General features: G+C 49.2%; 1 protein-coding gene across 1 annotated transcript in view; it reads right to left on the minus strand.

Moving 5' to 3' along the window:
• Positions 1 to 6167: 6167 nt before the first annotated feature.
• The window catches only part of LOC128330484 (vigilin-like), a 75966-nt gene continuing 63812 nt past the window's right edge, over positions 6168 to 18321 (minus strand). Inside the window, exons 22-28 of the mRNA XM_053263469.1 lie at positions 16918 to 17022; positions 14857 to 14991; positions 14557 to 14700; positions 10163 to 10342; positions 9838 to 9954; positions 8619 to 8750; positions 6168 to 7618 (exon numbers count right to left, since the gene is read on the minus strand). Coding sequence (XP_053119444.1) covers positions 7526 to 7618; positions 8619 to 8750; positions 9838 to 9954; positions 10163 to 10342; positions 14557 to 14700; positions 14857 to 14991; positions 16918 to 17022 — 906 coding nt within the window. The 3' untranslated portion in view covers positions 6168 to 7525. The remainder of the gene's footprint in view (positions 7619 to 8618; positions 8751 to 9837; positions 9955 to 10162; positions 10343 to 14556; positions 14701 to 14856; positions 14992 to 16917; positions 17023 to 18321) is intronic.

The following is an 18321-nucleotide window of genomic DNA, read 5'->3' on the forward strand; positions in this document are numbered from 1 at the left end:
ACGGCAGTCTGCTTGGGGCGAGAAAGATATACCGGCACCTCCAGGGCCAGCCACGCCCCTGCCGGCTCCGCCCGCCAATGGCAAGCCGCTTCCCATCTCAGCCGGCCCAAGATGCACCAATAGAGAAAGAGGGAACCGACGCGCCCCCTCGCTCTGTTGGCCGCGGCTACAGCTTCCCTGCAGAGCCGGGGGGCGGGGGCGGAGCGGAGTCCTACCTGTCTATTCCCGGGCGGGGCCTCTGGGTAGCGTCGGAGGATCAGGGCAGGCCGGCTTTGGGGCGGGTAGGGTTGCTTGTTCCTGGCGATCGCTTCCGTCCCTGCAGCAACCCACTGGGCCAAGCCCAATTTCTGGGGGAAATGCGTGGCTGTCCCAGGTTGTATTCGTCAATTACAGCGAACACAAAAGCAAAGACTTCTGTGTTCGCTGCTTCCGGACTGAACAGGCTGGTTGTGGCATCAGCTAGTCCCGGCGTCTCTCCCCTTGCTAATTGAGCAAAGCGGCACCTTTTTAGTGGCGGTTCTCTTTGTTTAGCAGGGGGAGAGCAACGGGCCCTATCCATCCCCAGCACACCATCCCTCCAGTGGCTGTTGCTGGTGTCTATCTTGTGTTTCTTTTTAAAATTGTGATTTTAAAATTTCTTTTTAAAATTATTTATTTACTTATATCTATGTAAACCGCTTTGGGAGCCTTTTGTTTAGGGTTGCTAACTGTCCCTCATTATGCAGGATGTCCCTCATTTCAGAGATTAAATGTTGGTCCCTATAGGGACAGCATCTATCCCTCATTTATTCAATAGCATATAATTCAATTACATATACATCAAGGATACTCTGGCTCTTGATTACCACTGCATATACCTCCCAGCCCCCACAAACTTGTGTCCCTCATTCTGGCAATGAAATGCTGGCAACCCTACTTTTGTTGAAAAGCAGTGTATAAGTATTTGTCATCATATTCGTTGGGGCCCCAAATGGTTTTGGACTACAACTCCCCATATACTCTCCCCATATGCTGCAAAGTCAGGGGTGGGAACCTCTGAGTTAGTTTATGGTTTGAGGGAAGAGGCTAAGTTGACAAGAACCTTCCCGTTCACATGGAGAGCACCATCCTAGGTGTGTTTGTTTGATTAATTGATTGATTAAGTGTGCCATCAAGTCAGTGTTGACTCTTAGCAACCATATGGATAGACTCTCTCCAGGATGATAATCTGTCTTCAACTTGGCCTTTAAGGTCTCTCAGTGATGCATTCATTGCTGTCGTCATCGAGTCCACCCATGTTGCTGCTGGTTTACTTAAATGTAAACCCCACCCCACCCCGGTCTTGCTTTTGAAGGGGGAAAAAGACTAGAAGTGCCTTGCAGTCAAATACAGTGAATGAATGTGTAGTCCCATGAAACTCAACCCAGCTCTCACCTCCCTCCCTTCCATTGGACTAGCAGACACCCTGCTGCAAGCCTGCATTTATAGGCCCTGCCGCAAACCTGTGTATAACCCTACGAACCAGCCTACTGCATCATCTGGAACTGGGAAGAGCAGGGTTTCTTAACCCTGGTTTCCCAGATGCTGCTGGACTATCAATCTCTTCACCCCCAGCCATTGCCTTTGTGGCTAGGGTTGATGGGAGTTGTAGTCCTACAACATCTGGGAATCCAAGGTTAAGAAACCCTGGGGGATAGAGCTGCTATCAAAACAGCTCAGCAAGACAACACATAAGTAGAGTTCTGAGGCATCAGGCCATGACCCACCAGGCTCCGCCTCCCATTTCCTGCAGTGACCAACCAGGTGCCTCCGTAAAACCCAACAGGGAAAGGATGTTCTCTGGCCTTTCCTCGTTATCATTCTTCTAGAGAGGCCCCAGCCAAGGAATACAGCCTGCTACCACAGCCAAGTAGCGACCCTTTTATAAGGCAAGGCAGTTGCCACAGGCAGCTGATTATGGGGGTGCTACCACTACTACGAATGGGTATACACCACTTTTCAATGGAAATGCCTAAAGCAGTTTACATATGAAGCAGGGCTCTGAGATGCACCCCCACGGCTGCTCTTCAGGACCGATCTGACTCTTGCAAATTTGGCCGGGTGCATCTCTCCTCCCACTCCTTGCAAAAGCAGGGGGGAGGAGGAGGCGGAGGCTGCTGGCAGCCCTCCCTCCCACCCTCCCCACTTTCAAAGCCTGCAAAGGTCAGTTTTGACAAGGAGATAGCCTCTAGTAGGGTCATTGGGCAAGGCAGCATAGAGCGGCCGGCCACCCACCCCTCACACAGTAAAACAAGACACTACACACTCACTCTCCTTCCCCAGTGTAACGAGGAGCGGGGATTCATGCAACTGATCCCCATAGAAAGCAGCTTTGTGGTTCTGTAGGAACTCGGACACTTGAGCACCCCCCCCGTATTATTATTTATTCAATCAATTATTTAATTATTTATTCAATTTCTATAGTAGATTGTAGACTGTGAGCCAGGCCCACAGATTTTGGCTATCACTACCATCTCAGGGGAATGAGTGCTCCTAGTGATTTCTGGGGAGTGTCTGTGCTCCAGAGATGGAAAATAGGTGATCGCATTGTTGCAGTGACTGTGCCCACCCTCTCTCTCTCTCTGCTATCACCCCTTCTTTAGTCCAATCCCCAAACTACTAAGATCAAATTACCATCATTTTCACAGAAAAGGGTAACAATGAACAAATGGTGGTACTCTCCATGGAGTGATCCTTGGAGAACATCCCTCCCCATTTTTATTTCCATTCCTCCGATGACATCAATACAATTTTATAGGCGTTTGGGGGTGTCTGAAACTTTCAGCACACCTATTGCAAATTGGGTGACCGTAGGCCCAAAACCAGGACTATGAGAGTGTAGAACTATGCTAGCTTTGTGATAGTAGTGATGCATAAAGTACTTGGCTAACTCGCAAGTTTATAAAGATTCAGAAACAAGAAACAATATATTAATTTTTAACAGTGAAATACTTGGCTGAATTGCAAGCTTATAATGATCCAGAGATAAGAAACAAAATACCAATTTGTAATAGCTCATTTCTGTAACCCAATGAGCCATGTGATCTTGACAAATTAAGAAGCTTAGGTAGTGCTTACAAACAGTATGTATGGAGGAACGCATGAGTGAGCAACATCAAGTGTGCCCCAGCCCCACTCCCTCTCAAAAACGAACAATGTTGGGAAAGACGCCAAAGGCCTGAAGAATCGGTGAAAACCGGGGAGAGCTGCCAAAGACATTGTAAAGGAGAAAGAACTGGGAATAGAACAAAAAAGATAGGATGAGTACATCTTGTGATCACGGAAATGGAAGTGGACTGCAGATGTACCAACCGGAGTGGAAACATCCCTTTATAAGTCAGGCAGGAAACCAGAAGACCCCTGAGAAGCATCACCACCCAGTGTGAGGCCTCCATGCTTCTTCCAACACCCCTTTCAAAGACTGATCATCTTTGGAGTGGGGCTGGTGAGTGTGTGTGTGTGTGTGTGTGTGTGTGTGTGTGTGTGTGTGTGTGTGTGAATTAGGAGCTAGCTTGCTGTTTAACTGACTATAATAAACATGAATCATTGATTGACTAAAACCAACTGGTGTCTGTGTCCGTTTTCCTGGGGCTACCTTGTTGTTGGGCTGTGCAGTGCTAGAGGACTTAGAGTAAATAAAGGTCCCACAAGAGCCTAGTGTGCTGTAGACCTCCAGTCAAAAGCTACAATGAGTATTCGTCACCCCAGATGGTCAGAGGTGCACCTAGGTAATTCTGAAGTCTGGACCTAAAGGCATTTGGACGGACACACACACCTCTTGCAAATTAAGCATCATTATGCTCCGCCAGGCAACCACACCACCCAGGACAGACTAAAGAGGATTTAGGGCCCCACCAGAGGCTGTGAAGGCCCTGGACTTTGGCCCCGAAGTCCAGGGGTAAGAGCACCTCTGCAGGTGGTACCAACCACAGCAGCAGACTCATGTACTATTGGCTTAATTAATACCCATCTAACTACACAGGCAAAAGATAAGGGTCGGTAGTAGGACACAAAATAACTTAGTTCATCTTTAGTTTGCAGGAAATCTATTTTAGTTTGTTGAAGGATACCTGTGCCTAAAGAACCATGGAGGGCTCAGATATTTGTAGAATTACTTCATTAACAGGTGGCTTTGATTCAACAGCTTTCACTGACACCCTACCTTTAGAATTAAGCTGAGGTCCCACAACAAAAGCTAGAACCCCCTAATTGCAGGGAGAGCTCATGTTTCTTAGCAATTAAGTAGCAGGGAAGAGAATGGAAGAAGCTTTTTAAGCTTCCACTATTTTTGCTGACCTCATATGGGTATCACATATTGGCTTGGTCCTCCTACGTAACTCAGACCACTTTGGATTAGATAGGTGGCAGAATTGTAGGGTTGAATTTGAGCTAAAAGGTTAATACTTAACCAGGGCTGGATTGTATTTCCAGAAGGAGACATTCTATCTGGGGAGCAGTTTAAGCCCTAGCTCAGTTGTGTAATGCAGTGTTTGACCCCTTCTTTGTCCACTCCCACGGGCCAAGATGGTTCCCACACAAACTAGGAGCTTGGGCCACACGTCAACTCCTAAGGGAAGAGAAGGTAGGATTTCAACTAGCTAAAGAGCCCAACTAAGTTTCTTGTAAAGCACAGCTAAGTAGAACAATCCAGATGTCCCAACTTTTGTCAAGACTGCTGGGAGAAACTGAGGCCCACAGGGTACCAAGCGGGAAGTGTAGACACAACAGCCCATGCCATGCCGAGTCCAGTGGGTGTCCACGGGGGAGCCTTGCATCCAAATACACGTTTCTAAGGGGTCAAGTCACCTATTTTCTTGGGTGACTAAGGACTGGCCGTCAATCAAGAATGGGTTCCTTCCTCCTCTCCCCTCCTCCCCACCAGTGGCTACTGCAGCAGAAGCCACTGAACTGGCAGCCCTCAAAAACTGAGGGCCAATAACTTGTGGATTTGCAAGAGCATCCACATTAGGCATGGAGCTCATACTGTGTGTTTATGCTTACTTTCAAAACTGCTGGAAAGGTTATGATCCTTATGGACACATAATTGGAGTACCTGTGGGTGAGAGGGAGGTACCAGTAACTTCTGGGTAACTTGCAGATATGCCAGTTTCACAAATATCTGAAGAAAAAGGAACTAGTGTGAGGGGGACAAACTGCCTCAAAATTGCCACAGTGGAACCATGGAGCAGAATGTTCATGTACTCAGATCACTTGACAAACAGGCAGGCATCGCTAATGAAACTCAGTGGTGAAGAGCAGGAGTGAAAGGTCTAAACTTATTGCTTATTTCTGTTTACAGACAGCGTCTAGCTTCCCACACAGCTCTCCCCTGAAGTGTTTCAGTTCATGTGACATTATATAATGTCAATATATAAAATGTGAATAATAAATAATAATAATAATAATAATAATCCACCTACGTTCCTCATGAAAAGTAACCTTAAGAGATCACCTTGCTATCTGTGTGTCCATCCCCTAACAATTTGGACCAAATTTGGTACAGTTGTAATGCCACATAGGCGCATATTGCAATGTCATCCATTCAAATTCAAGAAGGCAGACAAGTGAACGTTTGAGATGGAATTGGGCCAACTTGGGAACCACCTATAACCAAATTTGCACCAAACTTGGTATACCAGTTAAGATGATAAAGACATCGATATTCCATAAAGGAATTCCAGAAACAATTTCAAGGTGGCAGTTGTGTGCATGTTCCCTCCAAACAACTCTGCAATGCCTCACTCAGTTTGGATCAAATTTAGTAGTTTTTAATGCCTCCTAAAGACATCCCAATTATGAGATAACTCATTTTCTCATTTCCATCTGCCACTATGTGCTGCAGTGCATTCTGTTCTTACTCAAATATTGTTTTCCTGTAGCCTACATAAGGCATTTGATTTAACAAAAAGTGCAAAAATTTGAAGATGGCAATTCTCAATTAAAGTTATAGGGAAAGGAAAGTAGGCAGATTCGTTCTTACCCGAAGCTCTTGGTCTCTCTTTCCCTTGCCCCCAAAGCAAGCGGGAGCTTTGCTGTGGTTGTCCGATCCCGGAATCCTCCAAGCCCACCTTGGTATCTTCCATCCTCTTCTCTGAGCATCCCCAGGCACTCCAAGCCCTTGACACACTTTTCTCACACAGAAATCCAGCTCTGGTTTTTTCACTCCATTTTATTTGGAATTAGAAAAGTCCAGTCACCACGTGACCTACAGAGTTTGCATATTTCCTTAGTCCAACTTAATTTGTGTTCCTCTCCCTCCTTTTTTCTTTAAGGCCAATAGTAGTGTTTGCTTTCTGTTGTTGAAAATTCTTTATTTCGCACCAGCAACCCTGCTTTCAGAAACTTGGTTAAGTTGCTTGATTACAGCTTGTTGTGGTTGTTGCCTTGTCCCACCGACGAGGCAAAAGGGGTGGGGTGGGGCGGGGGTCAGGTTGGAGAGTTCGAGGAGCGACTAAGCTCACTTCCATCCCCAACACACGCGCGCACACACACACGCACACACACAAATCCAGAATTCACAGTTTTCCCTTCAAATCTGGAATCTGATGCGGACTGGAAACAGAAGAAAAATAAAATAAAAATAAAGAGCGTCTCTTTGTTCAATGTTGCATATTTTTTAACATTTCAAAAGCAAGTGCAACTTGGAGGAAGACACGAGGAAGGGAAGAAAGTAAAAAAGGAAGTGTCATTGAAGGTGGGAGGAGAAACGTTGCGGAATCTACACTGTGCCATGGACGAGGAGAAGGAAGAGCGCGGACAGGCCTGCCAATTGCCAAAGTTTCGAAGTGCTACCTGGTTCTGTCTTCTGGCCACGGGAAGCCGGAAATCTCGTTCCGATACATCCCTGGATCCATGTGGTGCTTCCCCACAACCCAGATCCTGTCGCCAGTGGGACATCCCTCAAGTTCACTGGTATCGCCTGGGAGATGTTTGAGCTCATTGGACTAGCAACCCAAGGCGGGAGGTCAGGATTCTGGCTTAGGGAAGCAGCCAGGAAGGGTCAGGGGACGGCTGCCGAAGACGCCTGCCCTCCTCAAGCGGCGGCCACCTTGGGAGCCCCCAAATGCTCGGCTCCTCTAGAGGCTCCGGGAGCACGGGCGCCAGGAAGGAGGGAGAAGGGGCCTTTGCTTATTCCTCCTACTAAGGGGGTGTGTGTGTGCTCCAGCCAAGTGGGGCTGGGAGATAGTAATGCCCTGGAATTTGGCATGAGAGAGAGGGAGAGGTGGGGAGAGACTAGACGCACGAAGCTCGTTCGTGTTTGTGTGCTTACAACCTGGCCTGCTTTGGCTCGACAGGGAGGAGGACGGAGAGAGGCTATGGCTTTCGATCGGTTAATGGATTGCACAGAGTCATGGGTGGGGTGGGTGGGGGAGAGAGAGCACGCGCAGGAAGAGGAAGGAGGAGGAGTCCGCTGCACCCCGAGAACGAACCAATGGTGCCGGGGAGCCGCTGCAACGGCTGAGGGAGGCAGGAGCCGAGCCTGGCTGGTAGTGCCGCGCCCCCAGTCTCAGAACTTCTTGGGGCCCCAGACGGACGTCTGCTTGGGGACCACACCGGTGCCAAAGACGGGGAACTCTTCGGCGCTGCTGACATCCGGAGCCTGAAACCGGAAAGAGGGGAGGCGAGTCAGCCAGAGTGAAGATGGGGCTTAGGCCAGTGGGGGAGCCGGTCTTGTGGTAGCAAGCATGACCTGTCCCCTTAGCTAAGCAGGGTCTGCCCTGGTTGCATCTGAATGGGAGACTTGATGTGTGAGCACCGTGAGATATTCCCCTCAGGGGATGGAGCTGCTCTGGGAAGAGCAGAAGGTTCCAAGTTTTCTCCCTGGCAGCATCTCCAAGATAGGGCTGAGAGAGATTCCCGCCTGAAACCTTGGAGAAGCCGCTGCCAGTCTGTGAAGACAATCCTGAGCGAGATGCAATTGTCTGACTCAGTATATGGCACCTTCCTATGTTCCGGGCTTCCAACCTGGGCCCTCCTGCAGATGCGGGCCTACAACTCCCATAATCCCTGGCTATTGGCCACTGTGGCGGGGGGTTATGGGAGCTGTAGTCTAAAAACAGCTGGTGTGTGTGGGGGTGCCAAGCTGAGGAGACCTGGCTCAGGCTCCTCTTTGGCAGGTTCCCTCAAGCAACAGAGCCAAGGGGCTAGCCAAGAAAGGGCAGGGGTGGCACTAAACTTGGCGCTGAAGAGGCTGCATGTGTCCCACCAACCCTTGCAGCCAGGGCCTCTCAGACTTGGGGCCCCCCAGATGTGGCTGGACTACAACTCCCATCAGCCCCAGCCACAATGGCTTTCGTTTTCCTCAACAACGTCTGGAGACCCGAGTCTGAGAGGCAGGTTCCATGTTAAAAGCAGCGCAGCTCTAGGCCTCAAGATTCTGGAGGAGAGCTTGCCAAGTCAGGCATCCCAGACCAAACGTCTCAGAAGCAGGAGCCCAGGCGTCCTCTTGCTCCCTTCCCCATCGTTTTGGTGACCGACTGAGCCAAGCAGGTCCTGGAACAGGCTCTGTCCAGGCAAGAGAGTGTCTCTGGCGAGGTGGGGGAGCGCGAGAGAGAAACAGGCAGAGATGGGCGGCCGCCTGGGGAGGGTTGAAGCCAGACCTTGTTCCCAGAGGCGTTCCAGGGAGCGTCGCGCACCACAAAGCCCTTGGCCGGGCCCCGTGGCTCCTCTTCCAGGCGGGAGGGGGGCTTCATGTACGCAGCCATCGTCTCCGTCTCCACCACATCCATCATCTGCAATGAAAAGCCTGCCTGTTGAGTGGGAAGGAGCTGTTGGGAGATTAGTTGCAGCCTAGGAGGCCCTAGCCCACCTTAAGTCTGGTGGTAGCAAGCATGACTTGTCTCCTTAGTTAAGTACAGTCTTCTGCCCTGATTGCATATGAAAGGGAGGCTGGAAGTGTGAGCACTGTAAGATATTCTCCTCAGGGGATGGAGCCACTCTGGGAAGAGCAGAAGGTTCCAAGTTCCCTCCCTGGCAGCATCTCCAAGATAAGGCTGAGAGAGCTTCCTGCCTGCAACCTTGGAGAAGCCGCTGCCAGTCTGTGTAGACAATACTGAGCTAGATAGACCAATGGTCTGACTCAGTATATGGCAGCTTCCTATGTGGTGCAGCGGGGAAATGCTTGACTAACAAGCAGAAAGTTGCCAGTTCGAATCCCCACTGGTATGTTTCCCAGACTATGGGAAACACTTATATGGGGCAACAGCGATATAGGAAGATGCTGAAAGGCATCATCTCATACTGCGTAGGAGGCGGCAATGGTAAACCCCTCCTGTATTTTACCAAAGACGACCACAGGGCTCTGTGGTCGCCAGGAGTCGAAAGCACAGCATCCCTCCAGTGGCTGTGTTTACGTAATGGGTTGTTGGGTGGTGGCTTTTGTTTTGTTTTTTTTAAGATTGTGAGCCCTCTGGGGACAGGGAGCCATTTTTATTTGTGTGTCTATATCTGAACCACTTTGGGAACTTCCGTTGGGAAGCGATATGTAAATATTCATATATTAGAGCAGGGCTTCTGAACCTTGGGCCCCTAGATGTTGTTGGACTACAACTCCCATCATCCCCAGATATGGCCTTTGTGGCTGAGGATGATGGGAGTTGTAGTCCAACAACATCTGGGGGCCCAAGGTTAAGAAACCCTGTATTAGAGTGAAGAGTAACTAGTGCTTATCAGCTTGTAACGGCATCATTCATCTTAATGTTGCCAGGAGCAGCAATGGAAACCCGACAGCCTACGGTAGATACACCCAGCAGGGACACCAGCCCTGGGGTTCACCCTCCTTTCAGCCACCTCCCACCACTGGCAACACCCCCGCCTCACATATTCCTCTTCCAGGTTGAGCAGATGGTCTATAGCATCGTCGACATTTTCAGGCAGCCCCGTCACTGTGACTCTGTCTGGGTCGCTGGAGCCAGGCTGAGGGAAGCGGATGTCCACCTGTTGGAGGGAGAAGGCCCTTCAAGCAAGACTAGGGTGATGGCCCCGCTCCGCCAATCCCCACTGCAGCTGGTGGGCAGGGCAGACTGGGGCAGTACATGACTGCTTCCCCACAAGCTTCTTTACCACCCAGGATCCCCTCGGCTCCAGAGGGACTGAGCCGGTTCCTCGGGCCCCTCTACCCCTCTCCGCGAAGCCCGCCCCTTACCCGGAACTCCTCCATGAGCTTGCGGATGGCCTTGCCCCTCCCACCGATGATGCGCGCATGGACCCGGTGATCCAACCGCACGTCTTCGCTGACCATCTCCTCGAGGTCGGCCACGATTTTCAAAATGGCGTCCCGGGCGCCCTCCGCGTTCTTCTCGTACCCGGTGATTGTGATGAGGTCCTGGGGAGGGAGAATCGAGTATTCGTCACCCTGTGCCTCAAACCTCTGTCCTAGAGCAGGGATTCTCAGCGTTGGGTCCCCAGAGGTTATTGGACTTCAACTCCCATAATCCCCAACCAAAGGCCACTGGGGCTGGGGATTAGGGGAGTTGAAGTCCAATAACCTCTGTGGACCCAATGTTGAGAATCCCTGGTCTAGAGGAGCAGTCGCAGGTTCCTCCCTCCATGCATATAGCCCTACGCCAGCGGCTGGGGTGGGGGGCTGTGGGAGGCACCTTTAAGGCTAAATTTGTAGGTGCTTACCTCCTGTACTGCCGCACCTGAAAGCTCTTCCCAGCAGCAGTGCACCACCCAGCACCCACTGTGGTGGTGGGTATGCTCCACCACTCAACTGGCCCCCGCGCATGCGTCGAGCTGATCCTCTGCTGCAGGAGGTGCTAAGCACCGCGCTGCGGCTGGGAAGAACTTTCAGGAGCAGCGGTATGGAGGTAAGCATCTACTAGTTGACCCTTAAAGGGGGTTCCTGCAGGCCCACCCCGCCAGTGGCACCCACACCAGCTACCACTGCCCCACACATGGCGGGGAAGTGGGACTGGGTTTCTACTCGCACCTTTGAACCCAAGACCTGCACGTTGCACAGGTCTATTTATTCATTCTTATTTATTAGAAGCATTTAATATACCGCCCACTCCACTGACTCTGGGCAGTGTACAATGACAAGTAAATAAGGGAACATCAAAAATTACAATCAAAAATTACATTAAAATTGCAAACTAAAATAGATAACGGAAAGGAAAGAAAGTCAACTGCAGGGCAAATGCCAGGCAGAGAAGAAAGGTCTTCAGCAAGGATTTAAAGACTGATAAAGTTCTGTTCACCCAGGCTTTTAACTGATACTGTTTTGATTGTTTTTAATGTTGTTTTAGAATATTGTTTTAAAAATTTTTAAACTGTTGTGTTTTAAATTTCTTGTTTTTGTTTTTAACTAATGTTTTCATATTGTTTTTATCTTCTTGTAAACTGCCCAGAGACGTAAGTTTTGGGCGGTATAAAAATATGTAAAATAAATAAATAAGTAAATAAATAGGGGGCTAGACAAATCTGAAGGGGAAGAGAATTTCAAAGAAGTGGGGCAGCAACCGAAAAAGCCCTTTCGCGGGTCCCCGAACTCCAAACATCTCAAAAATCAGGGATGCACAAAAGGATCATCTGAAATGATCTAACAGGACAGGATGTGGCTGGATGGGAGGCAATTCTGTAGGTAAACAGGCGCTAAGCCCCGCAAGGCTTTGAAGATTCTCCATGCCCCTGGAAATCCTATGCAATTGGGGTCCCCCAGCAGTGTGGCTTGAGTTGGTGCAGTTCTGCTTCCTCCTCCACATGTCCGATATACCTCTGAAGGGGGAACCTGCAGATACCCACGGTCAGCTGCGGACATCTATACCAATGCAGATGTTGCATTTCTAGGGAAAGTCTGATGGAACTTTCCTGGGCGTTATCGTGCCTACATCCTTTGTCGTACTAGTACTATCACGTGCCTTGATCCCATTTTAGATCACGTCAACGCTAAAGTGGAAGTAGTACGACCAAATAAGATTTGGTCAAATGTTTTTAAAGCACCAGCTTCAAGTTTAAGAGATTCGACACCAAGTTAAAGTTCTGTAGTAAGCATAACTAACTTGTGAACCAATAGAGTAATTGTGGAGTCATGGGCAGATTGGTGTCACCAATTGCTGTGTTTCCTGTCTGGAAATACTTTCAAGTCTAGCAGGTGGACAGAAGGCGGTGCTTGTGAAATGATGGCCAGGACTTGAGAAATTGTCTTTGAATCCAGCCCAAAAATTTAGGAGACGGACACATGACCAAGTTACCGGACGTAGTGATGGACATCATGGAAGAGGTGGGTCAAAGAGGCTTTGCTCTGTCCCCTTTAGAAGTAACATCTTTTGAGCAGAAACAGGGTTGCCTGGGGCTAATCAAGGTATTAAGTAACTGCACCTCTGAGTACCCTGGCTTTGTCAGGCCCTGTGCTTGGCTATGTTGCTAGGTTTGGCCACGAAGCTAAGGGAGAAGTAACTGTCAGGCCAAGTAACTGTCCAGGCCAACAGATGGCACCATAATGAAACAAGTTGTTCTAGTAAGAATTAATCAGCCTACTTTCCTTTTACTGTCTCTACATCTGGACTAAATTTGGTTCAAATCGAGGTCCACAAGTTAGCTCTCTGGCACCTCAAATGTTCATGCATCCGCCATCTTGGATCGGGACGGATGGCATAATTACAAACTACACCACTGAGGTGTCCCTGTAAATCTGGTTCAAATCAGTCAGAGAGTCCTCAAATTAGTGTGCTTACACCTGAAAAGTTCACACATCCACCATCTTGAATTGGGTTGGACGAAATTGTCACAATCTACACCATGGTGTCCCTCTATAGCTATAGCAGATTTGGTTCAAATCGGTTAAGTGGTTCACAAGTCAGCCCATTTGTGCCTCAAATGTTTACGCATCCACCGATCGGCATGGATGACATCACCACAAGCTATGCCACTGAGGTGACTGTGTGTGTCACTCACTGCAGCTGTACCCAATTTCATTCAAGTAGGTTAGGCAGTCCACAAATTAGCCAAATTAGGACCTCAAAAGTTCACGTGACCGCCATCTTGAATTGGAGTGGATGACATCATCACACACCACGCCATTTGGGCATCCCTATGTGCCCCTACAGCCATAGCAGGTTTGGTTCAAATCAGTCAAGCGGTTCACAAGTTAGCCCACTTGTGCCTCAAAAGTTTATGCATCCGCCATCTTGGATTGGGCTGGATGACATCACAAACTATGTTATTGAGGGATCCCTACAACTGTACCCAATTTGGTTCATATTGGTCCAGGCATCGCAAAGTTGATGGGACAGTGAGACAAACACAAAAACACACACACGGGTGATCTCATAAGCCTACTGGAAAGTAAGATAAAAAGCTGCCACCTGCATTCTTGGCCCAACCCTAACCCTTCAAATAAGAGGCAGTCAACTAACTTGGTAGACAATTTGGGTGCCAACCCTACAATGCAATGGACCAATGAAAACAGGACGTGTGCAAGATTTGAAGTTAAGAGAGATCTGAAGGTTTAGAGGCTGACATCCAGAGTAAAAGACTCATGAGTGATCCCACTGAAGCTAGAAAATCATGACTAATGTGTCCCATTAACTGCAGCTGGATTACTCACGAGTCATTTAGTCTGGATGCCACCAGAGTTTTTAGCGTCTATTAAGGCGGTTGTGCCCATGCAACTCAAATGCCCTGGTGGGCTGGAACCAATCACAACTTGGTGTGCGGGGGTCAAGGTCAATTTCCAGCATATTACAACATTAAAATTTAAAATCATTAATGCAAACTATTATTAGTGATGTGTGGATCTATTCCCCCTGCCAAGGAACCCACAATTTTAACCAAGGATGGTGACTGGAAAATAGGCCCTGGCCCTGCTCAGGCGCTTGGAATGCGTATCAGCCCGAAACAAATGCCAGGTCCTCTCTCTAAATCGCCGTCTCTTTTGGTCTGCAGTCCTGGAGTTCTTCACAACTCCTGCTGTGTATACAGGATATCCCTACCTGCAAGCCAGCAAAAAAAGTCTCTGCGGGCCAGATCTGGCCCAGGAGCCTTATGTTGTGCAGGCCTGCTCTAGAGCCAAGCACATGTACTATTAAGTAGAGGAGAGCTGGTCTTGTGGTAGCAAGCATGACTTGTCCCCTTAGCTAAGCAGGGTCTGCCCTGGTTGCATATGAAAGGAAGACTAGAAATGTGGGCACTGTAAGATAATAATTTCCCCCGCAGGGGATGGAGCTGCTCTGGGAAGAGCATCTAGGCTCCAAATTCCCTCCCTGGCAGCATCTGCAAGATAGGGCTGAGAGAGATTCCTGCCTGCAAGCTTGGAAAAGCCGCTGTCAGTCTGTGAAGACAAGACTGAGCTAGATGGACCTATGGTCTGACTCAGTATATGGCAGCTTCCTATGTTCCTAAGTGCTTAAACCAGTTACACTTTATTTTATTTTTTAAGGACTCAGTGCACAATATCCAGACAGCCTAGTTTTTGCAGCAGGAAGTGGGTATCTTCAAGCTCAAACTCCAAACTAGATGGTGGAAGCATCAACTTGATTTGCCAAAACCACCCCACAGCCCCTCCAAGAGTAGCGACACGCCGAGGGAGAGACCCACCTGATTCTCATCTCCTTTGTCTGGGAACTGGACGGTGACATCATGGTCCTTACGGATCTGGGAGATGACCGTCCCCTTCTTGCCAATGATCTTGGGGTGGTACTTGGGCTCCACACTCACCGTCAGCTTGAAGCCTCGCAAGGCCTGGGAGAAGGGCGAGGAAATTGCCAGTTACTGGGTGGCCAAGGTGGCGGGGGGAGGGGGCTCTTACCTTGGCACTCTGTGCCACGCTTTTGCTGGCAGAAGCTGCCCAGCTGGGGAAACGCAGGGTGGGCTCAACACGTGGCCCTCTGGCAGTACCCGGTCTTCCTGCTCGGCTTGCAGCTCCTTCACCCTCTGCAGGAGGCCTGCCTTGGCTCGCTCCACGTTGGGGACCAGGCCTGTGATCTTAATGACGTCCGACTGTTGCTCTGGTTGTGGCACGGAGATATTCACCTAGTGGGGGCAGAGGAGCAGAGCGTGAAAGACTGCTTCATGCTTTAGATGGGTTTAGCCTGGGGTGATGTTGGACTACAACTCATCACGCCCAGACAGAATGGATGACGGCGTTGCAGTCATCTGGGGACCCCCGGGCAAAGTCAGCGAGGATGGTCTTTGTCTCTAAAGATGCAAGTAGGACCACCTCCCCGCTACAGGAATCTGTGTACGTATTTGAGATCTTTAAGGCTTTCTGCAGGTCCCTACATTTGAGGTGAAGTTGATCGTGATGGGGCCTTCTCTGCACCACCACCACCACATCTTTGGAATCCATGGTTGACCCCAAGGAGGCTTACTGGCATCAACATGACTACCTTTACTGACAGCAGATCAAGTCTTATTAGCTTCAGGCTTTTTTGTGGATCTTAACTAATTAATGGTTTTCAGCTGGCCTCTACTTTCTACTGCTGCAATCTGTTTGATTAGTTGTCACAACCAGGAAGCTGAAAAGTTGAGAATTTAGGTCCCGTTCTGGTTCTAGTTGAGGATTTTTTTTTTAGCTCTCTGGTTCAGATAATTTCATGAAGAATTAAGCACTCTTCTGCTTAAAAAGCAATGCTGTAATACATAACTATTTACCATGAGACAGAAAAATTAGAATGTTTTCCAATTTTAGAAAAAAGCGTTTGCAAATACACACACACACGTGTAAAATCAAGAAAATCAATCAATTTGAAGCCCAATGTTTGATTACTGAACTGCTTATATTGAACTGGTTACTACTTTGTGTGTTGAGGGATTTCGTTCAGGTGTAAGGCAAACTGAAAAATTCAGTTCTGGTTGTATGCCACTGAAATTCTTGGAGGAACGACAAGGTAAAAAAAGAAATAAAGGTGTGAGCACACTGGAAGCAAGAACCACCAACCCAGAATCTGTTCAAACTAATTAATGTCAAAGTATTTGCATACAATATTGATATAGTTTGTATTCTTCATCTGCTTGGCTTATAAGAAAGCTATTCATAACTACCACAAAACATGAACAGGTGGCAGTTTCGACATTAAATTCTTGTGCTTCCTTGAGTCTCAACACACCTAGGATTAGAGAGCTAAATATTTAACTTTGCTGATTAGTCAACCAGTTCAACACAGATCAATCAACAGCAATTTCTTATAATTGGCTGGCAGTCTTGTCAAGGAAACGCTGAACAAGGTACCTGCTTTAACCAAGGCCAATATTCCTTGGCATTCTGAGTGATGTTCGCTGGCAGTGCCCCCTTGTGGACAGAGCCGTCTCCTCAAGCGAGGGAGACCCGTTGCACCAACCCATAGCAGGGAACTCTGGCCTTTTAAACTAGTGCTTCTCCTCCTAACTGTTGGGGGAGGCAAGAACAGAGCAGAGCACTTAGTAGTATTTGGAGGGGATCACAGGGAGAGAGAAGCGTGGCACATAGGAAGCTGCCTTATTCAGAGTCAGACCACTGGTCTGTTTAGCTCAGTGTCGTCTACTCTGACTGGCAGCAGCTCTCCAAGGGTTCAGGCACGGGTCTCTCGCAGCCCTACCTGGAGATGTTGCCAGGGGAGTGCAAGCATGCTGATGCTCTTCCACTAGGTTATGGCCTCATTTCTGAAGGGGAATATATCTTACACCGCTCACACGGGGTCACCCATCCAAATGCAAACCAGGGCAGACCCTGCTTAGCCAAGGGGCAATTCATGCTTGCTGCCCCAAGACCAGCTCTCTGCCCCAATGTGGGAGAACCACTCGGGCCAGCCTGAGCAGAGACTGGCCACAGTTCAGAATCAATCTCGCTGCCGACCTCTGGGCTGCATAGAGAACCTGTGCACCGTTTTGAAGGTACGGGAAAGGCAATCAAGTCAGACGCAGACCTGGAAGCGGGTCCATGCTGCCCGCCTCACCGCAAGAAGGGGCGCCCGCCAGTACCTCGTATTCCTCCATCATCTTGCGGATGCCGGCTCCCTTCTGCCCAATGATGTAGCGGTGGAGGTCGAAGGGGACATCCACATCGATGGTGACGGGAACCAGAGCCTGGAAGGATGGAGTGAGAGAGGTTCAGGAGGGCAGGTTCAGAGTAACCCTCATCCCTCATGACTGCAGCAGAAGTTTTGGAGGGCAAAGAGCGGCCACAGCAGTTCGAGGGCCGAGCGACTGATCCGCTAGTCTAGTCCAAGCCTCCCCTGAAATCCACCCACTGGGCGGTCTCAGGCAAGCCACGCCCTCCAAGCCTCAGCACCTCCATCGGCAAGGTGGGAGTAAGGCTGACTTGGAAGGAGGGAGGAAAAACCCCAAGGATGCTGAACGAAGAACCATCAGTGCTTTATTCAGTCATCTGCCCGAGACGTTTCGAGCTTAAGAGTTTTCTTCCTCAGAGGCAGTTGCCTACTATAAAGTCATTCTTTGGGGACTGCATCCCACATCAACAGGAATATCTGTAGGTAATGGCTGAATAAAGAACGGATTGATATTCGTTATCTTTGCGAGTCTCCCTACCCCATTACCTTGGTTTTCTGGTGCTTCGTCATTTCCCCCTCTTGCCCTCCTTTCCCCCAGTTAAAAGCGATTTACTTTACAGCAATGTTTCTCAAGCTAGAGTTCCAGGCGATGTCTGATTATAATTCCCATCACCCCCAGCCACAACTGTTGATGTGGCTGGGGATGATGGGAGCGGTAGTCCAACACCACCTAGAGACCCAAGTTGGAGAACCCCCCGCCCTTCAGTTTTGTCATCAAGATGACAAGATAATCCAGGACAGGGGTTCTCAACATTGGGTCTCCAGATGTTAGTGGACTTCAACTCCCCTAATTCCCAGCCCCAGTGGTCTTTGGTTGGCGATTATGGGAGATGAAGTCCAATAACATCTGGGGAGCCAACGTTGAGAATCCCTGATCCAGGAGATCGGCTCAGAACACACAGATGTGCTGTACTGAAATTCCGAGTACCATCACCACCATCTTGATTGCTAGGATTTAGGGCGGAAGGGGCATCTGGGTTCCCATCCCTAATGCCTCCTACCCACAGAGGCCTCAAAATGGGACATGGAGAGGAGTTGAACAAATCAGCACTGTGCCAGATGGGCGCCCATGACTCCGCACCTGGCTCTTACTGACACACCCCACGCCTTGGGACTGGCTCTCTCTCTCAGTGGCGGGCAAACTGGGCCCTCCAGCTGCTGTGGAATTACAACTCCCATCACACACAGCCCCGCTGCCACAATAATAGTCCCTGGGGAAGATGGGAATTGTAGTTCCACAACAGTTGGAGGGCCCAGTTTGCCCAACACTGCTCTATCTTCTCCCTGCTGGAGAGAACCCATTACCAGCGCCTTC

The sequence above is a fragment of the Hemicordylus capensis genome, chromosome 6 (genome assembly GCF_027244095.1).
Source record: "Hemicordylus capensis ecotype Gifberg chromosome 6, rHemCap1.1.pri, whole genome shotgun sequence".
Taxonomy (NCBI): Eukaryota; Metazoa; Chordata; class Lepidosauria; order Squamata; family Cordylidae; genus Hemicordylus; species Hemicordylus capensis.